The 27747-nt window shown below is 39.9% G+C and overlaps 2 protein-coding genes across 6 annotated transcripts in view; both read right to left on the bottom strand.

Moving 5' to 3' along the window:
* Positions 1-15112, bottom strand: part of treh (trehalase (brush-border membrane glycoprotein)) — a 57739-nt gene extending 42627 nt beyond the window's left edge. Inside the window, exons 1-15 of one of the 5 annotated variants that reach the window (XM_085370489.1) lie at positions 15007-15112; positions 14143-14243; positions 13909-14056; positions 13744-13831; positions 13412-13512; positions 13155-13247; positions 12853-12969; positions 12485-12607; positions 12331-12380; positions 11706-11906; positions 11398-11615; positions 10775-10886; positions 9191-9303; positions 9045-9098; positions 8582-8715 (exon numbers count right to left, since the gene is read on the bottom strand). In XM_085370489.1, coding sequence (XP_085226615.1) covers positions 8629-8715; positions 9045-9098; positions 9191-9303; positions 10775-10886; positions 11398-11615; positions 11706-11906; positions 12331-12380; positions 12485-12607; positions 12853-12969; positions 13155-13247; positions 13412-13512; positions 13744-13831; positions 13909-14056; positions 14143-14243; positions 15007-15089 — 1689 coding nt within the window. In that variant the 5' untranslated portion in view covers positions 15090-15112 and the 3' untranslated portion in view covers positions 8582-8628. Of the gene's footprint in view, positions 1-7740; positions 8716-9044; positions 9099-9190; positions 9304-10774; positions 10887-11397; positions 11616-11705; positions 11907-12330; positions 12381-12484; positions 12608-12852; positions 12970-13154; positions 13248-13411; positions 13513-13743; positions 13832-13908; positions 14057-14142; positions 14244-15006 lie in introns of those variants that run through there. The other 4 variants (XM_085370488.1, XM_085370490.1, XM_085370492.1 and 1 more) reach the window with 4 other exon arrangements.
* Positions 15113-15423: 311 nt separating this feature from the next.
* On the bottom strand, positions 15424-27280 carry ddx6 (DEAD (Asp-Glu-Ala-Asp) box helicase 6). Its single transcript, XM_085371025.1, has 14 exons — positions 27185-27280; positions 25903-26469; positions 25734-25797; positions 25429-25533; positions 24320-24449; positions 23253-23399; positions 22054-22148; positions 21808-21930; positions 21574-21702; positions 21350-21466; positions 20865-20928; positions 20516-20617; positions 20202-20381; positions 15424-18486 (listed from the first exon to the last, which is right to left on the bottom strand). The coding sequence occupies exons 2-13, from the start codon at positions 26094-26096 to the stop codon at positions 20206-20208; spliced, it is 1446 nt and encodes a 481-aa protein (XP_085227151.1). The 5' UTR covers positions 26097-26469; positions 27185-27280; the 3' UTR covers positions 15424-18486; positions 20202-20205.
* Between the last annotated feature and the right edge of the window lie 467 nt (positions 27281-27747).

The raw sequence follows: 27747 nt of genomic DNA on the forward strand, positions 1-27747 counted from the left end.
TCTCAGTTCAAACGTTTTAAAAGGATCCAGACTATTACTGCAGACTGCTAAAAATGGAATAACAATGCATTAAGTATAATCTATCCCTGACTATCATCAAGCCCTAAATCTTATGTTTGAAAATGATTCTAGTTAACAGAGCCTTCGCCCATGTCTGCTGCTGTATGTTTAATGCTTATTTATTTGAGAGTATAATCAAATGGTCAGGGGCAGAGTGCAGACTCAGACTCCTGCTGTGACCTGTAGGTCACGTGCTCAACCAGGTGAGCTACAGCAGCGTCTCACAGATGCTTATGCTTTTAAAAGAAATGCATTAATGTCATTCCCTAAAAGAAACAGTGATTCCTTTTGTTTTCCCATTTAAGAGCATCAATTCCACATACAGAACTTGACACAAAATGGTCAAAAAAAAAAATTGCCTGGGGCACTGAGTGGGAATATCTCATCTAATAACCCATATGTTATATAGTTTAATAATAAACCTCTTCATTTGGTAACTTTATGAAGTGTGCATTAGTGTTCAAATGATTTCCCAGGATGTGCAAGTCTTATGAAGGTGCATCTTACTTTAATTAATCCATTTTGGTGGTAATTAGTTATAAACTGTACAGTGGTTTCACTTCTATTAGCAAGGGCTTTGATAATAACTCAACTGCATGTGATAATTAATAACAGGCAATTGAAGAAAAACCACTGCTTAAACCCTGACGATAATGTCTAACTGGTAGCTCAGGTGCAGTGGGCTTTGTAAATTTTGTTGATATTTTTTAAGTAGGACCAGTTCACCTCAATAATCATAACATACTTTGTGCTTAAAATATACATGTAGTATTCTAATTTTGCCACACAGATTCATTTGGAAGTGTCATGTTTGTAGTTTAATTACTGGAGTGTCTACTGTGAATTTATGCATGCTTGCAAGTGCTATATATAGGGATGGGTATTGATAAGATTTTAACGATTCCGATTCCATTTTCGATTCTGTTTAACGATTCGATTCCTTATCGATTCTCTTATCGATTCTTTTTTTTTTTTTTTAAAGGAGAACACTAAAGTCGATTAGCTTAGAACTTTGTTTTATATCTTCTCTTTGAACAAGATAGAAATTTAGGAGTAACATGGCCTTACAAACCCAACAGTGAGATCTTAAGAGATCCACAGCCTACGGCTCTTCAATGGGGTGTCACAGGGTCCCCAGGAAAAAAAATGTATATGTAAAATAATAAAATAAATATTCTCCTGTAGCAATAACAAAGTTTAACATAAATTATTCTGTAGCAATTACACAAGAATATCCAGTAATGTCCTGCCTACAATTAAACACATTCACTTACCAAAGTGAAATCGGGGCATCTGCTGTGGCAAATGGGTGCAAGCCTTTGACCACAAACTTAGACACTGCTCGGTGACATTCGTCTATCCTGGCCTGAAAGGAGACGCTACCGGTAGACTGCAGCGAGAACTGCCAGCATCTGAGCCAGACTCTGTCTCTCTCATCATGGTTATCTAAATGCAACGCACAGTAATAGCAGGTTTTGTAATAAGGTAAATCGCGCTAACATAATATGCAATGCTAATTGATTAGTTACCTGCAGTATTAACGGGAGAGGACGTGGAAACGCTACCGCTGCTGCTGGGTTGAGCTTCACTAGTCCGGAGCGGATCAAAAACACGACATTCGTTGAACGCAATCGCGTGTTTTTTGAGCAAATGCTTTTGCATATTCGTAGTGTTTCCTCCCTTTGATGAAATCTCTACTTTGCAAGTATTGCACGTTGCCCTGTTGTCATCCTTTCTCATAAAGTGTAACCAAACTTTTGAGCGTTTGTGCCGCTCAGGCGCCGTGTTTCCTACTGGGTAAAAGACGCTACTCAACGTGATGACGTCATTCGGGGCGACTGGAATCGATAAGGGAATCGTTTTTAAAAGTGGCAAACGATTCCAAGGAATTGAAACAGTGGGAACCGGTTCTCAACAAGAACCGGTTTTCGATACCCATCCCTAGCTATATACCAGATATACGTTCAGTAATACTCCAGTGAGCATATGTATGCTGAAGGAACACTTAGTGCTAAGAAAAAACATAAGGGAATCGGAAGTAACACAGTAGGTGCCAGAAGCTCAGTTTTTCCTCCACTTCCACTGAGCTGAGATCATGAATTGTGAGCATTCTCTGATTACTGAAACGCATACTGTATATGCTTTAAAAGAAGCACAATCACTTATCATTATTCATTGCTGATTGACATATAATTTAGAATCAAATCTTCTTTAATAACACTTATCCAGACTGTGCTCGGTCTAAATTTCAATGTATAAAATCAATCAAAAACGGGAAAGTAGAGTAGTGTGAAGCTTTATTGCTGGTTTAATACGTCTTTTTAAATACACGTGTGAAATGTCTTTTTGCTCTTATTACTTTGGCATTTATCTCTGGGAGACAGACAGGGTGAATATTGACTGCGTGTGGAATAATAGCTTGCAAAGCACAAAATCTGGGCTATTCAAATATGTCTCCCCTGCAGTTGCAGACTCATGGGCTTCACTAAATCCTCCTCCCAATAATTTAATTTCCTTCCTTCTCTTCCTCCACTGCCCATGTGTCCGCACTACTTCGACCCTTCCTCGTCTGTGGAGTTTGAACCCTGGCATCCCCCTCCCCCTCAGGATGTTACACCGTATGCCACTCTATACCTTCTACCTTTAGTGCTGCAATGAAATTAATATTTCACCGGCGTTTCCTCAGCCATTTTTCTTGCTGACAAATTGGAGGTAGAAAGAAAGTTTCCAACTGGCCACAGCACAATAAATATTTAAGTATTTCCCTTGGAAGTCTTCCAATTGGGAGCTCCTTATGTACACTGTCAAGCACGAGCTTTGCTGCCATTTCTCCCTTTCCCTGTCTTACTTTCATTCCTCATCTATCCCTCCCATCTCATCTGCTGCACCATCTGTGCAGCTGTAATAAGCAGAGCTCCTCATGTGCTCTCTTTCACTCCCTTGATTTCCATTCCCTCCTGATTCTGGCTCACCCCCCTCTCCAGGCATGGCTCCCCTGCTTGGCTGTTTGATTGACTTGTTTGCATCCCGCGATGGCGCTACCATGCAGTCAAACCCACTGTGTACAAAAAAAAGACTCAGCTTGTGTTGTCACACAGTACCTTCTGCAGTCACGCAGCCCCAGTTAGCGCAACACTGCTTTCATCTCCGGGTGAAAGTATTCTGAAAGCAGAAATGTGATGACCTTACACCCTTACCACGTACAAAATGCACGATCACTCTCAACTCCATCAAAACAAAAGCGTCTCCCTCTCAGAGTGAAGAGCATGCAGTCCAAATCGAACAATTCAAGTCCTCAACGACAGCAGACTATTGATCTGAGCCAGTAATCACACTGACACCTCACTCAGCTGGGTGATGGAAAAATGAGCATGATGGAAAAAGATTCTATATGCTTATGGAGTGTGGGATTAGATATTTTTTTCCTACTATAAGTTCCGGATAAAAATGGTCAGTTAGGAGGTAAGGACTCTGTGCCACTCTACAAATACTGAGAAGCTATTGTGGGGTCCATATTGATTGTATGGCTACCAGAATCAAAGGGCATAGCTGAGTAAACAAGGCATCCACTACAGCAAAGAGCTCTACTACCTCACAGTGGCACATTGGGACAAAGGTCCTAAGTGTTTTGGATAGGAGAGAAGGAGGGAGGGAGGGGGTATCCAACAGAAAAGAAATTCATTTATCCTTCTGAGATGTCTAGAAAGTTACTGGAAAAAGGAAGCAGTTAAAGCACAAACACAAGCTGTGCTTTAAGAGTTCACCAAGTCCTTCCACGAATTTATCAAAAATCTGTTTGTGTACAGTTCTATTTTATAACCAAATTTTCCAAATTCATAAGATTTTTTTTACTGACTTCTCTTTAAATTCAAGCAGGATTTTCTTACCCATTTTAAATATGCGAAACTCAGTTACGTGCTTCTGTACGCCCATCTCTTTAGCTACATCTGGATCAACATGCAGTGACAGATGTGGAGCTGTTTGCTTGTGTTGCCAGCTTTGCTGATTAAATCCATTCTAACCACACCCACACAACACTGGAGACATCGCTGAATATTTTTTTTATACCAGTAAGTTATTTGGGCATATTTAGTTTAGATATTAATTCGACACTTTAAAATAAAGTTTTTAAACAGCCTATAAAATGTTGGCCAGTTGGCTGTAGTTAGATGTGGCCGTAAACGTAACCGGTTGTAAGTAAACCAGAATATATCTGCAGCTGCACTAACAACAAATGTGTGTGAGAGCCAACAAGAAGCCTTTTATTAAAAATTTATGGAATTCACAAGGAAGGTCAAATTATTTTGAGCTCTCACTTGTTGAAAGATTTCTCACTAGATTGAACGCTGCAGATGAGCCAAGACGTTAAAGTCTCCCACTAGAAGCTCTTCGACTATTAGACTGAATTTTAAAATCTCATGTAGGAGAAATTCTATAGAAACGATTCTTCAAGAGTTATTGATTATAAAGAGTCAGATAGCCGGACAGTACAGAATCAATATTACTAAGCTGTCCCTTCTCTATCTGTATAATGCCTCCAATTTAGCCAATCTTTCCAGTTTAGAGGTCAAGGAGTTGCTTTCTTCTATAAACAGTTTAGCTACCAAGCTGCAGACAACATTTCTTGTGGAGGCCGCAGTCATAATTAAGGTAATATTACACAGAAAGACAGGCGTGATCCCTCAAATTAGTGATTGATTAGAGCATGTTGAATAGGAGTCAGTGGTGGCCAAGGAACCACGTCTGGCTCTTTGATTCACCATCAGAGGACAGGCAGCCTCCCTCCCAGCACATCTCCACTGTGGGTCTTCACAGATTGCAGGGATGTAAGTAGGTAGGGTGGGGATTATCCTGGCAGAGCAAAGCAGGGTTCTGCAGCACAGAGTGGCACCATGAGGACTCTGTGGATAACGTGCAGTCTGTGATGTGTGCTGTAGAGGCTAGTGAAAGCTGAGCCAGGAGGCAGCACTGAAGCATGGGCTTCCATTCAAAGCCACGCAGACACATCTACCTCTATTGTCTGCCATGCCTACCTATTTTATCCCCCCCACCTTCGCTGCCATTTGATAAGATTTCACACATTTTTGCATATCACCCTGCATCTTATTCTCATTATGGAAATCGGGGGCTGCTTCTGTGCCACTAGTACTATTAACATATCCAAGGCCAGAGGTGCACACAGTAGAGAAGATTAATGGGATTACATGTGGAATTTAAAATAAAATAAAATAAAATAATCCCCAAATCCATCACATGGCTTTAAGTGCACCTTTTCTGCATCAGGTAAAAACATCACAAAAATGTATCAGATTGATAAAAAAATAATAGAAAAATGTGAACTTTAAGCAAAGTTAGTATGCTGCTTTTGTACACAGGGGTTGTTACTGGATGACTGCTGACAAGAAGACACTCTGACCTTTGCTTCCAAAACAACATGTAATCCAGTTGTCACCAGTACTTTACAATTCATGCACCACCCAACGAGTGGGCTTCTTAAAATAATGTCCTCAGGTACTTGTAATTAAATGCACATGCTTGTGTGCACACAAACGCACCGCCTTGTCACCTCATTGCCGCTTAACTGCCGGACGACTTTTTTCACACTTTAGAGCTCGATCTCATTAACTGAGCACAACCCATTTCTGCTAAAACAGCATGATAATGTGGGAGTTATCAAATAGAGCAGGTTCTACTTGAGTTACTGCTGTCAGCAAGGGCTGAAAACACAATGACTGCTGCCTGCTGCTTAAACATCTCTAAACACAGCACACAAGGCTGCCACTGTATGAGTTATATGTATATAAAAAATAAAATAAAAAAAAGAAGCTGCCAGCTATATGCCTTGTAGATTGAGACTCACAATAGGACATTACTACAGTGTGATCTTTGGGGTTGCACGGACTACTGCACCTATTGGCCTTTTGCCTATTTAAATTGCAGTCAATCTGTTGTGTTCACTCATGCTAAAGAGAGGGATGCAGTGAAATCCCTGCTTAGGGCTCACATCTTCACACCAAAGGAGGATGCAATTTCTTCTTTAAAAAGGCAAATTTCTCATTACTTTTTTGACAACCATTTGAATATCTATATAGACTTAATTTCATGCTTGACCAGGATATCACCATAGATGTAGGCATAAATGGCAAAAACAGAAAGAGTTCCTTTGTACAATCAGACCTAGGAAAAAAGGGTTGATTTGTCTTTGTTTCTTCTTCAATTATTGACAGTTTTTGTTTGAAGTTATATTCAGCAGAGTACAATGCCTCTGCAGGGTTTAAGATTTTTTTATTGTCTAAACGAGGCCAAATTTAAAGCCTCATAACCCATGATGACTAAATGATTTTAATGTAAAATATTTAACAGTACTGTGGTTCTTCTGGCAAAATACAGCAAAACAGTTCCGAAAACAAAGGAAAAGTGCATTCTTTTAGATTGTCATATTAAAGAAACAATTAACAGACCATTGGGTTTTTTCCCCACTGCAAGAGACATTTAATTAGTTCTCTAAATAGTAGCTCGCATTGTTAGCGATGCATTCTCGTGTTCCCATGGTGGATTTAAATAGCCTTTTAAATGCACCAGGGATACACTGAATACAATGCATGTATGTAATTCCACTGCTTTCTGTTTTGTTGTCTTGCTTTGTTGGCATATTCACTTTTACTGTGCATATTCAAAAAGGAGCAAAGGTCATTCTAACATTCAGTTATTTTTCTAATGCACAGCTGGTAGATGTGTAGGAAAATGTATTCCCCCACACTTTAATAACACATCTATTAAAACAAAAAAAACCCAACATTTAGCCCCCCAATCATGCATTTATAATTTCATATATTAAAACTGTCATCTAACATTTATCGGGTGCCTTGTATATAAAAAAAAAAAAAAAAAAAATGAATTAAAGCATTGTGATGGTTTAAAAATATTTAGTGCAAGCAGACCACATTTTATTTCTCACATGGACTCATTTCTAGGGGTGGGTTTTTTATAATCGATTCATCGATTAAAATCGATTCTGGCTTGGATAACGTAAAATCGATTCATTAAAATCCTGAATCGATTTTTTAATATAAATTTATTTTGTCCGAAATGCCAGAATCTCTGGTGACATCTCACAAAATTTCAAGAACCACCAAACAGTAAATGAGAGCAGGTACAGGGATTCTTCACATAGACTTAAACACAGGGCGTGACCCGCGGCTCAGAATCAGTTAGATGTCGCCTTTCTCACAGTCGGGGCTGAAAGTGAAAGCCGACAGCTCGCTGATCCGGGTCCGCGCTTTGTGTTCACGCCCTTTATGCGCTGATTCTAAGGCTGTTAGTTTGATCTCTCTCCAAACAATATTGACCGAACCAGCAGCAAAAGAAGATCCAAACGCTTCACATAAACATTGTCATGAATTCACTCTTTTACTGTTTTGCTTCCATTGCGATGCGCAGCTCTCTCTCTCTCCCTCTCTCCCTCCCCCCCCCCCCCCCCTCTCTCGAACAGTTTCGCTTTCTTCATTATTCGCTTGCTTGTTATGCACAAGTCTACTGTTGCTTACAGCGCTGTCGGCCGCTGTTTTTTTCCCTTTTACATTCTTCCGAAAAGAAAACCTCATTTCTGCTGTTCAATACTGAACAAATTTAAACTTTTTAAAATTATTCAAAATGCAAAATGCTTAGCCATGTCTCTAATAAAACCGCTGTAACGTCAGAGGTAATGTTCATTAATTAATGGTTTTCTTTCGTTTTTGATGTACTGCAGAATATTTTTTATAAAATCCCAGGCCAGGAAAATCACCTACATGTTTTTCTGTGTTTTATCTTCAGCTACTTTGACACAAAGGCATCTGCTGTGATGCTCACAGCTTGGATAAAGTCTTGCGAGTGTCAGCTTCCTTTTTATAGATACAAAAATATGTAAATGTACTGATCTGAATTATATTTCTGACTGTCAAAATTTCCCAGATTTAAATTGAATCGAATCGAATTAAATCGAATCGTGGATCGAATCGATTCGGGACCTTGTGAATCGGAATTGAATCGATTCTAGAAATCAGTGACGATACCCAGCCCTACTCATTTCCATTCCAACTTCAGTTTACATGCAAATAAAGGGGCTCTGTGGGAGTTGAGCTACAGTACAGCAATAAACTCTATAACTGAATTAGGTGAAAAAGCCGTTTGTAATGTCAGTTCAATATCTAGGACAAGTTAATGTTGTAATCTAAGCAGCAGCGAGCAACAGCCTGCATCGCTGGAGAGAGGCCAGAAATGCCAAAATGTTCTGCGGCTTCTGATAACACCATGCATCACTTAGCTCTGAGGTTACATACTAAAATATTCAGCAACGTAATCCTTAGTTACAATAAATCATAGCTGGTTCCTTGCAAGTTATCAGGATTGTAAAATGTCTAGAAGGCGTGCAATATGCGCTTAAGTCTCATTGTCAATTTGCGTTTAAAGTCTGTCAGTAGCAGGAGTGAAACCAGGAATAATAAAAATCCAACGGGTCCTTCTGACACCTCCGACTCACTCAAGCATGATCCTAGCTAAGATGACCAGGGGCAGCAGGAGGCCAGATCAGACACGTCTCCCTCCTGAGGTGAGAGTCGCCCCATATTGGTCTAGGAGCTGCAGCGCCACGCCATTGGTCCAACCAAACCCCAGCTGCAGAACAGGGCAACACAGCACAGCATGAGGGGTATTTATATATTCACTAAACCAGCAAACTACAACAGAATAAATACAGGAAATGCAGCCATTGGTTTTCTTAGTATTCCCATCTCATAAACTAAAGTAAAACTGGATGACAACGATTTTCTATCAAAACAATGTTACAAAGAAGAGGAGGAGTGAGAGTGTGTGCATGAGCATGTAAATGTGTTCAAGTTAAACAGGAGAGAAGAGGAATTTTCTGGGCTTTGCATGGAATTAGAAAGACTTGCGTGACTATAAGCACATTAGTTTTACACTGTCAACACATGAAAGGGAAATACCTGAACTTCATATTCTCCTCCACCACCAGGTTTTCCATCTCCGTTCACATCGTACTGTCAGGAGGAAGAAAATTGCACATTCTGAGCCAGCTGTGTTATCACACTGCAACACGAGCTCCAAAGTGCTGAAGCCTTCAAAAACTCACCTTTTCAAACATGGCTTCATACTTAATGTATGCCAGCCAGTTTGTCTTGATCCAGCGCTGGGCCAAATCGAATGCGAGTTTTTTAGCATCCTCTGAAGGTAGCTTGGAAAAACCTGGGTTTTTAAAACATTTAAAAACTATTTAAGCTGCTCAAAGCAGAAATCTGTTAAATGTTTGTAATGTTTCATCTTTATGTTGCCAGCTAATGTCGAATTAAACGATAGCTACATTTACATGCACACTAATATTCTGGAGGTAAACAGCATATTCAGATTCGATACTATGAATCAGGCCTCACTTCTAAATGAGCCTTTTTATGATTAAGCCACATGGGATGTGTTGACTTTAGTACCATCTTTTGGACATTGTTTGCATCTCAGGTGGGATTTTTACTAGAATTAGCAGGGGAAAGTAAAATACAGTGTCACTTTTATACCATTATCCCCCTTGATGATTGGTTATACATGGCTTTGTTTTTGTTTAATTAATGCACTGAGGTAATTCAACAGTAATGCCAACAATTAAAGGGAGTAGACAAACCAAGGAAAGGTTTATAACCCAGTAGTGCAGCTGTCTTTACCGGTCCCATCAGACACCTGATTTCAATGCTGCCGAGAAAGCATTTCAGGTGATGAAGACGTATATATACACACATATAAATACATATATGAATGACAGAGAGAGACCCAAAGGAAGGACATTTTGCACACCGTGTCTGATGTGCATAAAAACACTCAATTATAACCAAACGTTTATTGCACTGAATTTAGTCAACAGGCTACAAGCAGCCATTATTATTTCTATTACCAACACCGTTTGTTCTCAAGGAGGCTCGATCACTAAAGCCACTGCACAATAAGTCATAAAAAAAAACAAACACCTCAATTTTTTTCCTCCTTGTCTAAGAAATACTAGTACATTATGAAACTGGTCTTAAGAAAAATAGGTGTAATTTTAACAACAGATCTCAGTTTTTCCAAATTCAGTCTTCACAAAGAAACGCCGCTATCATAAATCAGACACGGGTCAGGCTTCTCAGTTCAGCCATCTCGCTTCAGTGTGGTATGGAAGGCAAGAAGACGGTAAAACTAAGGATGACTCAGACCTCTAGCTTGGATGATTTTAACAGCACAGACACCTCTAATGACATGAATCATTTTTAACCACTTTTAGCACAATGTGTCTTCCTCCCCATCCCCTCCAAAAAACAGGAAAAAAAAAAAACCCAAGCCACCCTATACTGCAGTTTGCACACTTTCCAAGGTCATCCTCCAGGTCTAATTGGACCATTTGGATGGCACACCTTTGCCATGTGTTCAACTGTTTACTGAAAATTGCCTAAATCTAAGCTAAACCTAAGCTACAGATGAGCTGCTGAGCAGACCTGATGAGAATGTTTTATCGGTTACAGATACTCAATAGTCCTAGAAACTGTATTGTAGAAATCCACTGTGCAGAGCTGAGCCTACGTTTAGAATTTGCTGTTCATTTTAAGAAAGAATTACCCACTGACAATAGAACAGGATGTTCTGTTAAGTGCTGAATCATCACTGTGGGTTGGCAGGTGAAGTTCATGGTACCTACCATCGATAAGCATGTGCTGCAGAGGTGGCCACGCATTAGGATAGTCCCACTGCTGCCCAGACTCTTTCAGTGATGTTGGAACTCCATTGGGAAACTGGAGAGCTCCACTCCCCTGCACAGACATTACAAAGCAAGAGTGTGCATAGATGAAAGCTCTGTAGTGCGTTTGTGCCATCTGCTGGCGTGGCTGAGCATGATTTATAAAAGCACGTTGCATCCTGCTGGGAGTTGGCTTCTGAAAAAGAGTTCATGGCTAAAAATCTAAATGTCTCTGCTCCCTCAGCGACTGTCAAGAAGCTCATGAGCCGAGTATTTAAATGCTCAGTTTGCCATCAGAGGAGGGGACTAGTCATGTTGGACATCTGCTTGACATTTTTACAAATGTAATGGGATAAATATATTTTAAAGGGGTCTTTCACACAAATGGCATGATGGGGTCATATAAAAACAATTCTTTCTGGTTTTATATGTCAGTTCTTTGATAACAGCAACAACAAAATTATTCAAGGGCTAATAGTTTCAGTTTCTTGTGGAAACTAATTTGAGGTAAATGTGTATCTTTTCTAGTTTTGATGAACAAAACAGGCAAAATGATCTATTCTTCCAGGAAAATATCAACCAACCTTCAGATACTGTACCGCCTTCTCTCCCATCTCAGGCTGAGAATAGCACTGTGCCCAAATTGGTCCCAGGTTGGAGGGATAAAACTCAAAGTTTTTGGAGCGCGTCATCAGGTTGTAGTCAAACCAGGCTCCCCTCTCAGCATCCCAAAGCACAGACTCTATCGCCTCCAGCCTCCTCGCTGCAGCCTGGTCGTATACTGCAGCTGAGTCACTATCACCTGTCAGGAAGTAACACATCACCGTTATGTAACACCAGTTGGGAATTAAAAAGCCACGCACAAGTTAGTTTCAAGGTTAAAAAGGCTCACCGAGCAGCCGATGAAATGACGCAAGAGTTTTCTCATTGCGGCACAGCAAAGCGTTGAGGTCAGCGGGCAGGATCTGACTGGTGCGCGTGTCTCTCAGGGTGCCACTGTTGTCGCTGCCATCAGCTATATACCAGCGGGAAGTAAAGTCCCAACCAGACTCTGCACCCGTTTTCAGATCCATCCACAGCTGCTCTTTCTTGCCTGAGGGAAAGAAAAAGAAAACACTAGTAGAGCCACAACAAATCAGCATCTAAACTGTGGTACTTACTCGTTAAATATGCAGCCTCATGTTGAGCCATGTTTGTTTTCTAGCACTTTTGTCAGAAGCTTTGGTGATTAAAAAAAAAAAAAAAAAAACTTGTCAAAGGAGGAGAAAGCAACTTAAATATACAGCTCCAGTATTTTCCCTTCAAACAGGTTCTCTTTTAAGTGTGGTAAAGTTGTTCAGTGAATGAATGGGTTTTAACATTAAATATTCATTACTCGGGTACTTTCAGAGCAAATTTGTTTTGCACAGATGATCCTCGAGTCTCTGAGAATATAATATCCCTTTTCCCACTTTCTCAACTGGAATAAAATGACCATCAGAGTGCAATACATCCCATGAACACTAATAGGCCATTACCATCAGTGAGTCCCTCAGCTAATTCCAGATCGTCCAGATAAGATTCAGGCCTAGAAAGACAGACATGGTTGTTGTAGGTGAGGACATGGAGTATAGTCCCACAACCTAAATATCCATTTGTTATTTATACCAGGTAAACTTCCTTTAAACATACCTGGGCAAGCCCACCTCTACATAATACCGGTTCAGTACATGCTGCTTCCCATTTAATTCTAGATCCACAGAACGGTTCTCCATCCAGAATTGGTACTCCACCTCCAGAACTGGTAAAGCCGCTCTAAACCGATTGTAAAGACAGCAGGAGGTGCTTTTTAATTCACAGTACTTTCACATTGCTTAATATCCTTAAACACAAAACTTAAAGTGTCACATTCTAATTAAGTATGGTAGGAACAACAAAACACCGGAGGCACAGAGAGGCACGAGCACGGAGGTGCTGATGTTTAATATGCTGAAAGAGGCAGAAGGCAGCTAAAGAATGATAATGTGTCTGGCAGGACGTCAGCTGGGGCTAAATATCACCTGAGGAACTCTTTATCCTTGGTTGCTTGATAGTAGCTCTCCACCATTAGAGTGAGGAATGGAGGCTGACTGCGCCTTTCATAGTAAATCCGCCCACCATTTGGAACAAAGCCATATCTGTAGGAGGGAAAAAAATCTTTTATTCCACAAATCTTGAATATCCCCTGAGAGCTCCATTTCCAAAGTGCACAACTTGGGTTACTAAATGACTTATTATTGAAAATTTGCACGGTACACTACCTGCAGCGAGGTGGACATGTTTTTAAGTGCTCTGAATGATGAAAGACGTTTTAAAGGCTTACCTGTTGACAAGGTAGAGGAAGTTTTGGATCATTCCATGGGCTGTATCTGTCATCTCTGACAGCAGGAGCCCGTTGATGACCCAGTAGGAGTCCCTGTTGGACACAGAGACTCGCATCACTTTCTGGGTATGGCACGTAGGTGGGCTATCAGCATAGACCCCTGTCTGGGACTTCCTGTGATCTCTTTTCTCTCTGACCTTGTGATACTCTACCACAGCTGTCAGACAGCTTGGTGAAAGGCTTCATTGTTCACTCACCAATAGTAGAGCTCCCTGAAGCGCCCCCCTGGCACAACAACGGGATGTGGGGTGTAAATCTGAGAGTAGAGCTCTGGGTGATCTTTAACATCAGAATGGATCTGGATGGGAAATCATATTTAATTTAAAATGTTTGGACTGAAGCGTAGGTTAGTTAGTGGTGGATCCAACAGCAAAACAAAACTAGAGGAAATAGTGCATCAATATTTCCTAAAACTCAAGAAGAAACTGAAAAGAAAAAAAAAAAAAAAAAACACGGATAAAACAAAAGCATAAAATTTGTGAGGAAGGTTGGTTGGATATTAAAGTTGTGTTAGTTTGCTACTCATCACCTTTCTGCCAAGAGATTTCCACAGACCATGGATCTTTTCTGCCCACTCGCGTAGTTTATCATCTGCTATCCCACTCAGGAAGTTTGGCCTGCAAATCAGTCATGTCATGTGGGTACAGTTAAAAACACAGTATAATCTCAGCAGCAAACAAACACTGGATCTCACTTCTCATGCCAGTCCGGCGGAGCCCATGACTCAAACTCTGTCCCTGGTTGATCAAAGCTTGTATTGAGAAACTCCTCCAGTTTCACAGGCGGGATGGTTGTATTTGGAAACTTGCTTGAAAGATTGCGAAAGGCCGACAAAACATCATCTGCAGGGAGAGAGAAGCAACGCAGGAAAGCACATGATTCAGAGCCTTGAATTTTTTTTATTTATTTTAAAACCAGACCGACTTACCAGGAGCCGACCTCAGCTTCATGTCAACAAAATGCTTATCATCGTCAAACAGTTTTGCTTCTTGGACCTGGTGCAAGATGGGCCCGGTGCAGTATATTTCACTGAAATAAAAGGGGTATAAATTATTAACTGTATCATGAAGGTCATGTCTGTATTAGAGCAATACACTCAGTTGCTATCAAAGTCCTGCGGGGAAGCAGTAAATCAATAAAATATAAATATATCATGGAGAGGGGAAAGGTAAGCCTACAGCTTAGTGTGGTTGCACCCCCCCCCCCCCCCTTCCAAAAAACAAACAAACAAACAAAAAAAAAACCCCAACACTTTAAACCTGTCAAACAGCCATCTGTAGCAAGTTAAAAAGTTGGCAACCTATCAAATAAGCGACGTTCTGGCGGAAGGACAATGCACAACCGACTGGGCATAGCGTAAAGATGCACCGTATGCAACATTGCAGGTAATAGTCAATATATGTAACGCTTAAGGTAGAGTAACGGGCCAAACCAATTTTTTTTTTTTTTTAATTACAGAGGACACGTCGGCTAAAACGGGACAGTTTGCAACCCTAGTCTGTAGTCGTGTCATCACTGCCCAGATGAAACGCAGCAAGCCATTAAGCAGAGACCTTTCAGTAGTTTAGATTTCAATCACTGCAGTAATTTGGCATCATTTTAAATCAAATTTGTCGATTTAGGATTGACCCAAGGTTCCTCTAGTTCTTTTCCTAGACCAGGAAATGACAAATCTCTTGTATCATGGAGACTTTCATGTCCCCTTACACACAAGACCCCCCCCCACCCCCCAAAAAAAACAAACACCACCACAGAAGTTGTATTTAAAAGTATATATTAATATAATCCATACCTGTCACATGGTGGAGGAACATCTCCCTTTACGCTAGCAAAGAGAGCCAAAGACAAGAAGCACAACGCTTTCAAGTTGCTCATGTTCAGCTGTAAAGTCAAGTGACGCCAAAGTACAAGCAAGAGTGCTATAAGAGAACTGTCATAAGAGAAATGCCTCCAGGTCAAAGTTTATGTAAAGACACAAGATCTGAAGAGGACAGCTGCCTGCTACATTAGTGGCGCCAAGCTTTGAAAGACTCATTAGTCAGGCGAGCAGCAGTGTCCAAGTTCAATTTGCAATATATTTGGAGGAAAAAAAACAAAGAATATATATTTAAAAACAAAAAAACAAAAAAACAAAAAAAAAAAACACTTCAGACAATAAATTTCAGTGAGCTTTATTGAACACAACTTTTAATCCAATCCAGTAATATTTATGACATCTTGCATCACTGAAAAATCTGCCAATTAAGCAACCAAATTCAAAATAAAGAAAATTTCACTTAAATTTGGAGCCTTTTTCATGAAACGTGTACTCCATTGAACATTTCATTTTGAAAAGAAAAAAGCGGGGTAACTCAAACCTTTTCGTACCCATTACCTAAACTTTGGATCTTTAGATATCCTGTTTCTGAAGTACCCACAGGCCCCACCCCACATATTTTACTGATGCATAAATTCAGAAAGAAATCCTAAAAAGGACTCCTATCGTCTCTTGACAGTTGAGAGATGGGACGGCCAAATTGTACACAAAAGTTGTGTTATTAATGTGTCACAACAATCAAGAGGACGAACTTATGCATCAGGGCAGCAGGCGCACCAATTCAACCTCCTCCCAAATTTAAAAAAGAAAAAAAAAAAGACCTTAACAAAAGAGACAATTTTATTAACCAATTAGATGCCCAATCTGGGGAAAGATGCTCTTGTCTCAGTCGTTAAGGTTCTCCATGACAGCCACTAGCAGTAAAACTAGCTCCCACATGAAGGCAGCCATACGCTGAACCTCGAAGGGTCGTCAATTTTAGCCTCAAAGCATTTTGCTGCGTCAATTACTGCCAGTGGGCTGATAAGAAACAGACAGCTGCCAAGTGCCTGCACAAACAGATCCCTGTCGACTCCACTAATGCTCAAATTTAATTTTGACTTTAAACGAGAAAAATTCCCCCCACCCCCCCAAAAAACAAACAGCCTAATTATCAGTTTAGATGTGCAAGTATTTCTGGGACAACAGCAGAAGTGTGAGAACAGGGATCAGAGTCTAACCAATGAGAAATACACGGGTAACTAATCATCTCTGCTACACTTGTCTTTTGAAATGAGCTTAAATTAAATGAGCAATACTTCCCATTGGTTAAAACAGTTAAGAGAGCATCTCGCCATATTAAAGGGAACACCTCAGTTACAAAAAGGTTTCAGCTGAACAAAGTGATCAGAGGACCTCAATGCAAATGTAAGGTTGTCACATTGCATATAAAATGCAGAGGTAAAGCCCCAAAACCCAAAACATAAAGCAATAAAGGGCAGAGAAATTAGCCATGAACTCAGCAGGCTGGGATGCCCAAGTTATGTCTTAAACAAGCAGTCTGACATAAAGTAATTTTCTAACCCATCTTGTTCATTCCCCCTCCCTGCACTAGCATGCACTTTACTCCCAAGTGGGTATCTAGTGTGTAAAAAGTAGTGCAGTAAGTGTAGCTGCATGAACCATCTGTGTTTTAAGTGCTGATCAACTTGCTCATGTTTGTTTTTAAAGTATCTTTTGTTAGCTGGTTTCACAAAAGCCAGCCAACTTGCAAAGCACAGAATTTGTTCCTGCTACATTTTAGATGGATTTCAGATGGTTCGTTTTGATGCAGTCGGCCAACATTCTGCAGAAGGAGGGGGACTTCCTGCCCCTCCCTCAATATTAGGAAGTAATGTAGCTGTGCTTAAACAGGGCATAAATCAACGTAACAGCTAATACCGTCGCCACAAAACAAATTATCTGCCAATTCAGCTGCACTGCAGCGAGTAGTAAGTAATAGAATATTTTCTTTTCCAACACCAGCACTCAGTATAAGAGATCTTAAGAGTGTTTCAAGAGTTTCACAAGTCAAGGCTGGTGACAAAGACTTCATTACTCAAATGCACAAGCTTCAGAAAGCCATCTGTCAAGACTCGCACTTGTTAACACTGGAAGCAAAAGAACAAGGGCAACAATTTAAACAGTTAAGTGCATCTTTGAAGAAACATTCCAACAAATATGCATGGGCTAAAAAGATTTTCAGCAATAACTGTCTCTAAAAACATTTCATGAACTACGCCATTTAAATGTTTTAGATTCCGGTAAATTCTGCAATTTCTAAAATTATAAATAAATTCACAGGCCAATATTGCAGATCAAACAAACTGGCAGTTCGGGAAACCATCTCCAGTGCTAACAAGAGGGAAGGGGCGGATGGCTTTTCAGTTTGTCAGGCAGCCTTTTTAACTTGTTTAAAACAATCTTAAAATGAAGGTATATACACAAAGTGTAAGGTGCACCCCAAACGCTGGCTGCACGTCTCACAGAATTAAGTATGGCCACCCACAGGAAGGTGAAACACAGGACGACAAAAGACAGACCGAAGAAGAAATGAGGGAGAAAAAATAAAAATACGCGTCAGGCATTCGCTCCAAATAAACTCCACCAAAATAGGAATCCTCATGACTCATGGCGTTGCAAGGCTGCTTAATTATTTTTAGTGTTCTGATGCTGAAGACAGAGGAAAGAGTTTGGGTCTCTCAGAAGCACAAGTTTTTTTTCACCAATGACTGACAGTCTGGCTGCATCTTGGAGAAAGGGAAAAAACAAAAACAAAAAAATCCAGCATCTCTGTCCATGGAAATCCAAGTTTGTCCTCATTTATCAGCCAGACTCAAGTTCAGCTTAGCCAGCAAGAAGATAATTCAGACCAGTCTGCCTCCAATCATCTCCAGTTGCTGTGAATGGATGACCCAACCAAAGACGGGTATGAATTCACCTATTTTGTCAGACATTAAATTAGTGTAACAAATTTTCAATTAGGTGAACAGAAATATGTAGCGTGGAGTGGAGAGAGATGACCGATAATGAGGGGTTATTACTTTAGAACAAGCTGAACTGTTTAAGGCACTTGATATTAATTGGATAAAACTTCCGAACTTAAAAGTGGAGAATGGAGGGTGTCCTATCGCTCTCTGTTGGTGCTGGCTTTGTGTCAGTGGTGGATATGAATCATCACAATGTGCACTGATAACTTTTCTGACTTGGTCCCATTCTTTCCTCGTGGTGCCCATGTCTTCAGGGTGTGGTGGTGCAGCAAAGAGCCTTGAAAAGGCAGATGAGTTCTTCCAATAACACATCCATCAAAGCACGCATTCCTAATGGTGGCATCCAAAAAAGGAAGACATACAGCAACTGTACATTTAAAAAAAAAAAAAATCCAAAGATGTGGGGGATGAAGTAGAATACAGAGGGGAGTGGAGGATGGACTGGTCTCTAGAAAAAGGAGAAGGGAAAAAAAAAAAAATCACATTAGACCAGACTGTTCAACAACTCTGTACATGCACGAGGACATTCCTGACACCATGATTGAAATGCCTAAATAATTCTTATCATCAAAATCAAGACAGATTTGCTGGAAGCAACCTGTATAAATGTATCAACTCAGGGGTCATTAGCAGATATCAAACTTCTACAAGGATATATTAAGGATGGTAAAGACATTTCATCTTCTGTTACCTGGAAACACTGTACCAAAAAAATAAATAAATAAAAAAATAAAAAATAAATGGCCACGAGCTGTGGGTAGTGACCGAAAGAACGAGATCGCGGATACAAGCAGCAGAAATGAGCTTCCTCCGAAGGGTGGCTGGCCTCTCCCTTAGCGATAGGGTGAGAAGTTCGGCCATCCGGGAGGGGCTCAGAGTAGAGCAGCTGCTGCTCCACATCGAAAGGAGCCAGCTGAGGTAGTTCGGGCATCTGACAAGGATGCCCCCTGGGCGCCTCCTGGGTGAGGTGTGCCAGGCATGTCCCACCGGGAGGTGGTCCCGGGGCAGACCCAGGACACGCTGGAGAGATTATATCTCTCGGCTGGCCTGGGAACGCCTTGGTGTTCCCCCGGATAAGCTGGAGGAGGTGGCTGGGGAGAGGGAGGTCTGGGCCTCTTTGCTTAGGCTGCTGCCCCCGCGACCCGGCCTCGGATAAAGCGGATGAAGATGGATGGATGGATGGGGGGGAGGGGGGAAAAAAAAAAAAAAAAAAAAAAAAAAAGCCTCCTTGTCCTTTTTCCTAGCTATTTTTCCTTGATCTCAGAAACTTTGTAAGATCATAGCAAGGTTTGAAGCAGAATTTATAAGGAATTAAGACAACAGCACATAAACTTGGGACTAAGACGTGCATCTCATTCCTAACCAATATATTCCTATCTGAATGTTCAATGTAACTTGTCCCAGCTGACCAAGGGGGAAAAAACCCTAAAATGTTGGCAATGAAACAACGGCTACAGCTCATGATTTATAGAACTTATGTAATTCTTTGGTGCATTTAAAAAAAAACAAAAAAAAAATCATGGCATCAGCTCGATAGGCTTTTATTACAGCAATATTAATGTTCATAGTTCACATGTGGCTTTAACCGCCTGTTGAAGCAGCAGCAAACAGAAAACACTTCTGAACACTCACATGATCTGCTCTGCTGTTTCAGTGATCGTTTCAATGTGTCCTCTGCTGAAGGAGGTGATAAAGGAAGCACTGAAGTATCTTTTTAGTATTTAGAGAATTCGACTGCGATTATGGCCAACACGCTGATACTCTGCATAACAGCAGTGACGTAGCAAAATTGACCATTTGAATACACACCATTTTTCACACTGCAAATATACACACTATACTATAAAACCTTTGTAGATTTCTTTTGCCATCTTTAAAAATAAAACAGACTTGCCTCACTGGACATATGTTCACTAAGAGCAGCAAGAAAAGCACAGTCCAGGTAATGACAGTAATCATGGCTAAATTGTATTTAGTTGTGTCAGCAAGGTGCCGAAGTATCCAGCATACCAAGCAGCAAAGCACTAGCTCTGCAACAGCTCATATCCATCAGCTCGTTTGTAAAACTTATTCGAACCGGCAGGATGAAAAAGATTAAATCACAGGAGATAAATTATCTTCCGACCATCTATAAACCAGCTGGTCGCATATCTGTGTACTCACTGGCTCATGGCTTGACTTCTTCGCCACTCTCACTGTGGTACTCTGCCACGTATAGGCTCTTGTCAATGATGCCAGGGATGGGCTTTATTTCTGTTCCAAGCTGTTCCTCAATCCCTTTCAGGTTGAAGCGATCGTCATACGTGATGAGGTTGATAGCTAGACCCAGGTGTCCGAAGCGGCCTGGAAATTATGGTAGTCAAGAGCTTAAATAATTGCTTTAGCATTTTTTGCTGCATAAAATGCATTTATATTGCAGACAAGAGTGAAACAGTTAAAGCAAAAAGGATGAAAACAGTCCGAGTCACGGCCCTTACCAGATCTACCGATGCGATGAAGGTACGTTTCTCCCAGCTTAGGAAAATCAAAATTGATCACAACATTCACAGCTTGAATGTCGATTCCTCTTGTGAAGAGGTCTAGAGGGGGAAAGTAATAAAGATCAAACCACGCAGGATAGAACATTAAAGAAAATAGGCTTGCGCAAATCAGTCACTACAAAAAAACAAAAGCAAAAACAAACTAGAGATGTACACAATAGAACAGCTCAGTTTCACCATCAAAAACTACTACTACTAATAATAGCAGTAATAAAAATCCTCTCTCAGTTTCTTTCAACTCCTACTGGTAAAATGCGGCAGTTGTACACACGTTTCTTTCACTTACCAGTGCAGACTAGATTCCGGCACAGGCCATTTCTGAAGTCGTGGAATACACGGTTACGATGTTCCTGGAAAACGATTTTTTTAAAAATGCATTTAGAAGCAGATTTATTCACTTCAGAGCATCATTTAATTACATAAGGATAAATTACATAGAGATAATGCATGCCTTTTTACTCTCATAACACTTGTCCACAACTGATGTAAACCATGTTAGGTGAGGTATAAGCACATATGCTGAGTCAGTAACTAAGCTGTCATCTCAGGTATTCATAACATGCAAAAACAAATGACAAGTAAAGCAGTGGAAAATCTGTTTGTGCAGCAACCCAAGTGTTAACAGTTCTATTTTTTTTATCATGTAGTCAGTCTGGGGACCGGCAGTGCCAACTCTCCATAAACAGGATGTTGGAGTGAACAGCAGTTCTTGCAAAAATCAATTGTGCATTTTGGTGAACAAGCTTTTCTGGGGCAGTACTTTAAGCTGACCTGTCTCATCTTTGCATGAATGTAGAAACATGAATATCCAAGCTGGGAGATCTTCTTGGCAAGGAGCTCCACTCTCTGAGACGAGTTGCAGAAGATTATGGATTGGTTGATCTGGAGCTAAAAATAAATGATGCAAATAAATATGTAAACAATTGCATGTTCATCAGACTCTTCCTATTTATACATTTTTTTATTATTTACACGTGCAGAGAGGCAAAACTCACCCTGGAAAACAAGGTGTTGAGGCAATGGACTTTTTGCCTTTCAGTTACATAAGCATAATACTGAGTCACACCCTTCAGTGTAAGCTCCTCCATTAGGTTGATTTCATAGGGTTTCTGCAAGTGTGAATTCTACAAAAATACATAGAAATGATTATATACAGGTTGAAATGCAAGTTGTAGCATTGTAAAGCTTATTTGAAATCACAAGTTCATGAATAAGGAACCAAAATGTACCATGAACTTCTGCACGCTGAGAGGGAAGGTTGCAGAATAAAGCAAAATCTGCCTCTGCTTGGGCAAAAAGCCCAGGATCTCCTCCATCATGACCACAAAGTCCTGAGACAGGAGCTTGTCAGCCTTTTGAACAGGAGATGGGGGGGGGAGGGGAAAACATTTAGCTCCATTACCTGACTGACCCAAATTATCTAAATGCACTTATTTAGAAAAAAAGGTCTAATAAAAGTAAACAGCTTCACTCACTTCATCTAGAACGATCATCTGCACTTGACCAACTTTGGCCACTCCTTTCTTGATGAGGTCTAAAATCCTTCCAGGTGTGGCAATGACCACATGTACTGAAAAATAAAAAGCAAAAAGGTAACAATAATTAAGGTCTACCACATTTTCTGAGAATGGCAGCGTTATCAAAATTTACGTGTCCACATTTCAGTGGAGGAATGATGGTAAATGATCACGATTATCATATTGCTGATATTCAGCCGCTGAGGAATGTTCAACAAAAGCTATATTGACAACTTTAACAAAAAAATCAATATGCATTTGACAGTAATCAGATCAATACATGTGTTTTCATTAGTTAACATTTCAGACATCAGCATTGACTGCCTGCGAAATGTGTGTGTGTGTGTTTACGGGGGTCTATTTTTTGTACTGGCTACAGATAAGATCAGGCAAAAACTTGAAAATTAAGCCAGACTGTGCTTATCATCTTTTCTCCTTTGCAGATCTCAGTGCAGCTTATAATGCCTTCCTTTGATGCACTCATGTTTGTTTGTTTAAGTATAGATGAAGATTTTCATTCACTCCAATCAAATGAGCTTTGGTAGCAATCATATAGTATACAATAGCAACATTTAGGATTCAACTAGAGATGTACCAAAGATCCAGGAATATTTCAATTTACATCTTCTTAAAAAAAAAAAAAAAAAAAAATCGTCACTGAGACAGACAGTAAAGCAGACGATTCAGATCGCCCCTGATTTCAGACTGTATGAGGAAATCCATGCAGGAGATTGCACAGACTTCAGCGTGAAATAATCATGTTGACTCCCACTAAAGCTAAACTTACAAGAAGAGTAGCTGAGGGAGGAGGGGAAAAAAACCTTAGTTAAATGGAAAAAATAAGCTAAACTGTAAATTTGCAAATCAAAATTTTGTTAATACAGATTGAGTTTCAGTTTTAGTTGGTTTGTTAAAATTTGCCAGTACAACTCAAAGATTTGTTGTTTACTGGGAGGGGGACGCATTACATTAATGCAAGTCAACTGTCTTCACTAACTGTTGTATTGTTAGATTAATTTCCAGTTTTCCTAAATCTTACTCCTGGAAAATACCTTCCATATAATAACACTGAAACCAATAAAAATAAATAAAAGATAAGATAGGCAGTGTTATAAAATATAAGACTGTAATAAGTGATGTTACGTGTGAAAGGTTACCCGTTTCATCGAGTCTCATGATGTCATCACGGAGATTGGTTCCACCTGTGGTTGCCATGACCTTCACACCACCCATGTGTTTGCTGACCTGGATACATATTTGGCTTACTTGCAGAGCCAGTTCTCTGGTGGGCACTATGACCAAAGCTGGAAAAAGAGAAGACTTATTTATTATCATTTTATTAAACATTTGCAAGTAATTAAGAATAGGATCAAATGCAATGGTACTACTACATTTTCAAGCATCAAAAACAAATTAAAATAAAACATGCTCCGATCAGTAACATGTCTCAGACCTTGTCCCACCACTTTCATTTTTATGAGGACACAATGAATCAACAAAAAAAGATGTTTACATGTCTTTATCAGACACTGTTGTATTCATAACATAGTCAAAAACAGTCTTCAGAAAAGAGAATAAAAATGTAGTTGCATGTTAAATGGAGCAAAACAAACTAGACCATCAATAACAGGAAACCTAGCCTCGAGCAAAATAATGCATTTGGATGAGGATCTGATTTTGTGCTCTTGAAGCAGAAAACTCTAGAAGAGAAGCTGACATTTAGGGATCGCATGTGTAGCACGATTGTGTAACACGTGATTTGCAATTTATAATGTTTTTGGTTAAACGTGAGTATGTTGTAAACCATTTCAGCAGCACCGTTGTGCAGAATTTACAGTGTGTATATATAGTTGCCATTTTATTTTGGAAACACTGAACAGCAAATGTCAAAATATATCAACTGTTTATACAACTACAGTTTGTTTCTCCTGTTATCCTAAGTAAGTAATATTAAAATTGGCATTAGAAAAAAAAAATGTAAATGTTGATGACTTTTGCATTTCTAGTTAAATTTCAATACTAAAGCAGTTGTTTTTTGGTATCATTGATTTGACCAAATCATCAGTAAAGGCTCATTATGTGTCGAGGTTTATCAAAGGCATACTGATTTCATTTTCACCCCCCTCTTTTTTTAACAACTCACTTAATGACTTTCAAATGAGGCAAGCTAAAATTCAACATTTATAATAAAAAAATAAATCTTATTGAAAATGAGCTCTCTCACCTTGTATGCAATCCTTCTTCAGGTCAATGCGTTCAAGTAAGGGAATGAGGTAGGCTCCACTCTTTCCCGTGCCATTCTTGGCTCTGGCCAAAATATCTCTTCCTGACAGTGCAATGGGGATGCTCTCCTCCTGCAGACAAAGAGAAATACAAAGAATACTTTTTGCTTCAGTCACATCACACATCTACTTAATTTATTCTAGTGCAAACATGTAATACAATTGTTCTGAGTGGAAGGTAAAACGTTAATTTTTCAAGTTCCATTTACTTTGTCTACTAACAGCCCATACACACATCCACCCACCCTGCAGTTTGCCTTTCTGAAATAGGCCACCACTCATTAGCATACTTTGTTTACATCGTTCCTTCCGATGGATAAGTGCTGAGAAACTGAAACTTATTCTGTGCAGCCGAGAGTGATTCTAAAGCTTATAAATGAAGTGTAATAAACCAAATTTGCCAAACAAGCTACTAAAGATGTTAAACTCATGAAAGTGCAGAAAGACAACTGAGGAGATGGGCGCCACATGTCACATAGCCAAGTGAAAGTCCCTGGGTTCAAGTCTCTCCCCACTTTCCTTTCCTTACCATTGTCATTGTTTCACTTTCCAATAAAGGCAAAAATGCCACAGAAAAAACAAAAAACAAACAAGGCAATCTTTTTTTTTTTCTTTTTTTTTTTTTAAAGATAACTGATGAAATCAAAGCTGAAATGCATAACCTGGGTACAACAAATGTACAAACATTGTGTGTCAGTCCACCCACTAAGTAATAAGAAATATCACGGTATGTCCAAGAGGTTTCACCAGAGTTTTTAGGACACATGCTAACAGGCACTACCTAAACAACCTAATAGGTACTACAATGCTCCTGAGCCATACTGCAGGAATAGCAATTTTCACAGGTTTGAAGAATTAACTGTTACATTTAACCTTTAATAGTCAACTAAAAACTGTTGACTACATTTAACACTGATCACGTGTCAATGTCAAAGAACTCGTCTGTCCTTTTATGCACTACAATCTATTCTGTAAGTGCCAAAGTATGCACTTCCTTATGCACAAACATGCCTTCTTGTTCAGCCGTCAAATCAAAGCAGTCTTAACATACCTGGATTGGAGATGGCTTTTCCCAGCCCATCTCAAAGATTCCCATAAGCAGCTCCCTCTTTAGGCAATAATCTTCAAACTCATTGCCTTTAGTTGCAGTCACATCCTGTAATTGTCACAGAATGATTGTATATGAAGAAGAGTACTGACAGCTTGTGTGGAACACATTAATATAACAGTGATTGTAGGCTTGTATAAAAATGACTTATTAAACACAGCACTGAATATTTTTATTCACAGCCCAAAAAAAAACAAATGAGTAATAGGATATATAAGCTTCCAGGTCAAAAGAAACGTGTTACCAACCGAAGTTTTCATCCTCATGTCCTTTGGGGGCAATTTCAAATTTTTCTTCCAGTCATCTCCAGGCCTGTGGAGGCCAGAATTATTATTAACAAGCAGTATCACATTTAACTGACAGCAGTAGTTGTAATGAGAAGTCAAAATAGTTTAATTTTAGTATTAAATAACTTACTTGATGACAGCATTTGTTGTAGGGGCTGGCTGGGAGTTTCCATTGTTGATTGTGCCTTTCATCTGGTTAAGCTGCTGCTGCGGCCCTCCTCCACCTCCACCTGGTGCTCCAGCAGGCTTCACTGAGCCTCTGAGCTGTCCATTCTGGTTGGGCAAGCCCAGAATCACTGGGTTCTCCGTTCTGGCGGTGCTCATGTTGACTTGGCTCAACTTTATTCCAACAGCAATGAAACCTTTAACAGTTTCCAGGTGAAGTGAGTCCACTCAAACATAAAAATTGCCCTTGCCTTTTTAAATCTTAATCAACTAAAGGTAAATACTAAATCGTTTACTCTTCAACAATGTCTTTTGTGATATCAAGTGTCCAGAAACAAATTCCTCTTCTCGTTTTTTATAAGACTTCTATGCATGGAAATTAAATTAGGGCTTAGCATAGATAAATTTTGTCAACATTATCTGGAATACTCCAAGAGAGCTTCGCAAGCGTTCAAGCATTGGCCGACAGTTCAGCTAGCCATCTTGATTAGCTAAACTGGGCCGCTGTGTCCTTCCTCGGGGCTGTCCAAACCTAAAACACACAAGACAGCGTTAGAAATGGCAAAATAGAAACATCGGTGGAATAACAGCTCCCCAGCATGCAGTCCTCGGGTTTGGTGAGACTTAAAGTCACCATTTTGCCAACGGACAGCAGAAACACTTGACGGCTGGCCTAATGTCAAAAGTTAGCCGACACAGCGCTGACAGCGAATGTTATTTAGCTTCGCAAACAATGAATAAGCGGCCTTGATAAATTAAGAGCATTGGCAAATTAAGTGTACAGTTGGATAAGAATGTGCTGCATGTGATTTCTACTGGATGCATACTTTAATGGTTCAACGGTGATTAGTGTACTCGTTTAATAAAAAAAAATCTACCCTCGAAGGAAGAGTAGGTAGGCTAGTTACAGACATGACTTTCTGGTACATTAATTTCAAGCTTTTCACGTTAATCAACACGACAATACCGAATTCATATACATTTATTCCAGCCAATATTACACGATTAAGTCATCTGACCATTTTAAATGTCAGCCCAATAACAAGACTGACTGGCTATCCGCCATCAACCAGCATTAACTTTAGCTGCAATGAGATTGCCGTGCTAGGTCTGCTAGCAACCTAGCAAGGCTAGCGACGGTAAAATAATAAACACTAAAGCCTAGTGTTATCTACAAGAAATATCAGCTGAACCTAAAGCAATGATCTATTCGTGAATTGAAGCAGATTCATTATAAGGACGTTTACCTTGAGCTATTGAAATAGCCGGTGCCGTAAGCGGTATTTGTGAGCAATCTTTAGCTAACTACCAACGAGTCTCGTCAGAGTCAAGCAAACGTCCAAGATGGCTTCCACCCGTATTTGAACCCGCCCCCATCCAACGAATCAGCTGATTTCATTTCAAATCAAGGAGCTGTGAGGTCTCCTCCTAAAATAATCCTCTCTAACATTTAAATATTTTATCTATCTGCGATGGTACCAACGCGGCCGGTGTAGCCACATCGTCTCTGTTGATAGTGTTTACCATCCGTGCTCTCTGCGCCTCATGTTCATGCACATGCAAACACTGCAGCTGTGTTGTGAGTTGGGTTGTGAATGTTATTGCTCTTCAAAAATTGTATAAAACGAAGCTGCTCTCCTGGGTGTCATGTGGAGAGCAAGGTTTCAATACACTCTCAGTGATTCCTGTGTGGTTGTTGATTCTCGCTTAATTAATGCGGCATCAGCAGCTGTTTATTGTTGTTGTTGCTCAGTTTATTTTGTGAGTTCTTTTTGTTTGTTTGTTTTAAATTATTTTTAATGTGAATTTT

Source organism: Diplotaxodon limnothrissa, linkage group LG14 (assembly GCF_057381915.1).
Source record: "Diplotaxodon limnothrissa isolate DT_005_m linkage group LG14, D_limnothrissa_male_GT1.1, whole genome shotgun sequence".
NCBI lineage: Eukaryota > Metazoa > Chordata > Actinopteri > Cichliformes > Cichlidae > Diplotaxodon > Diplotaxodon limnothrissa.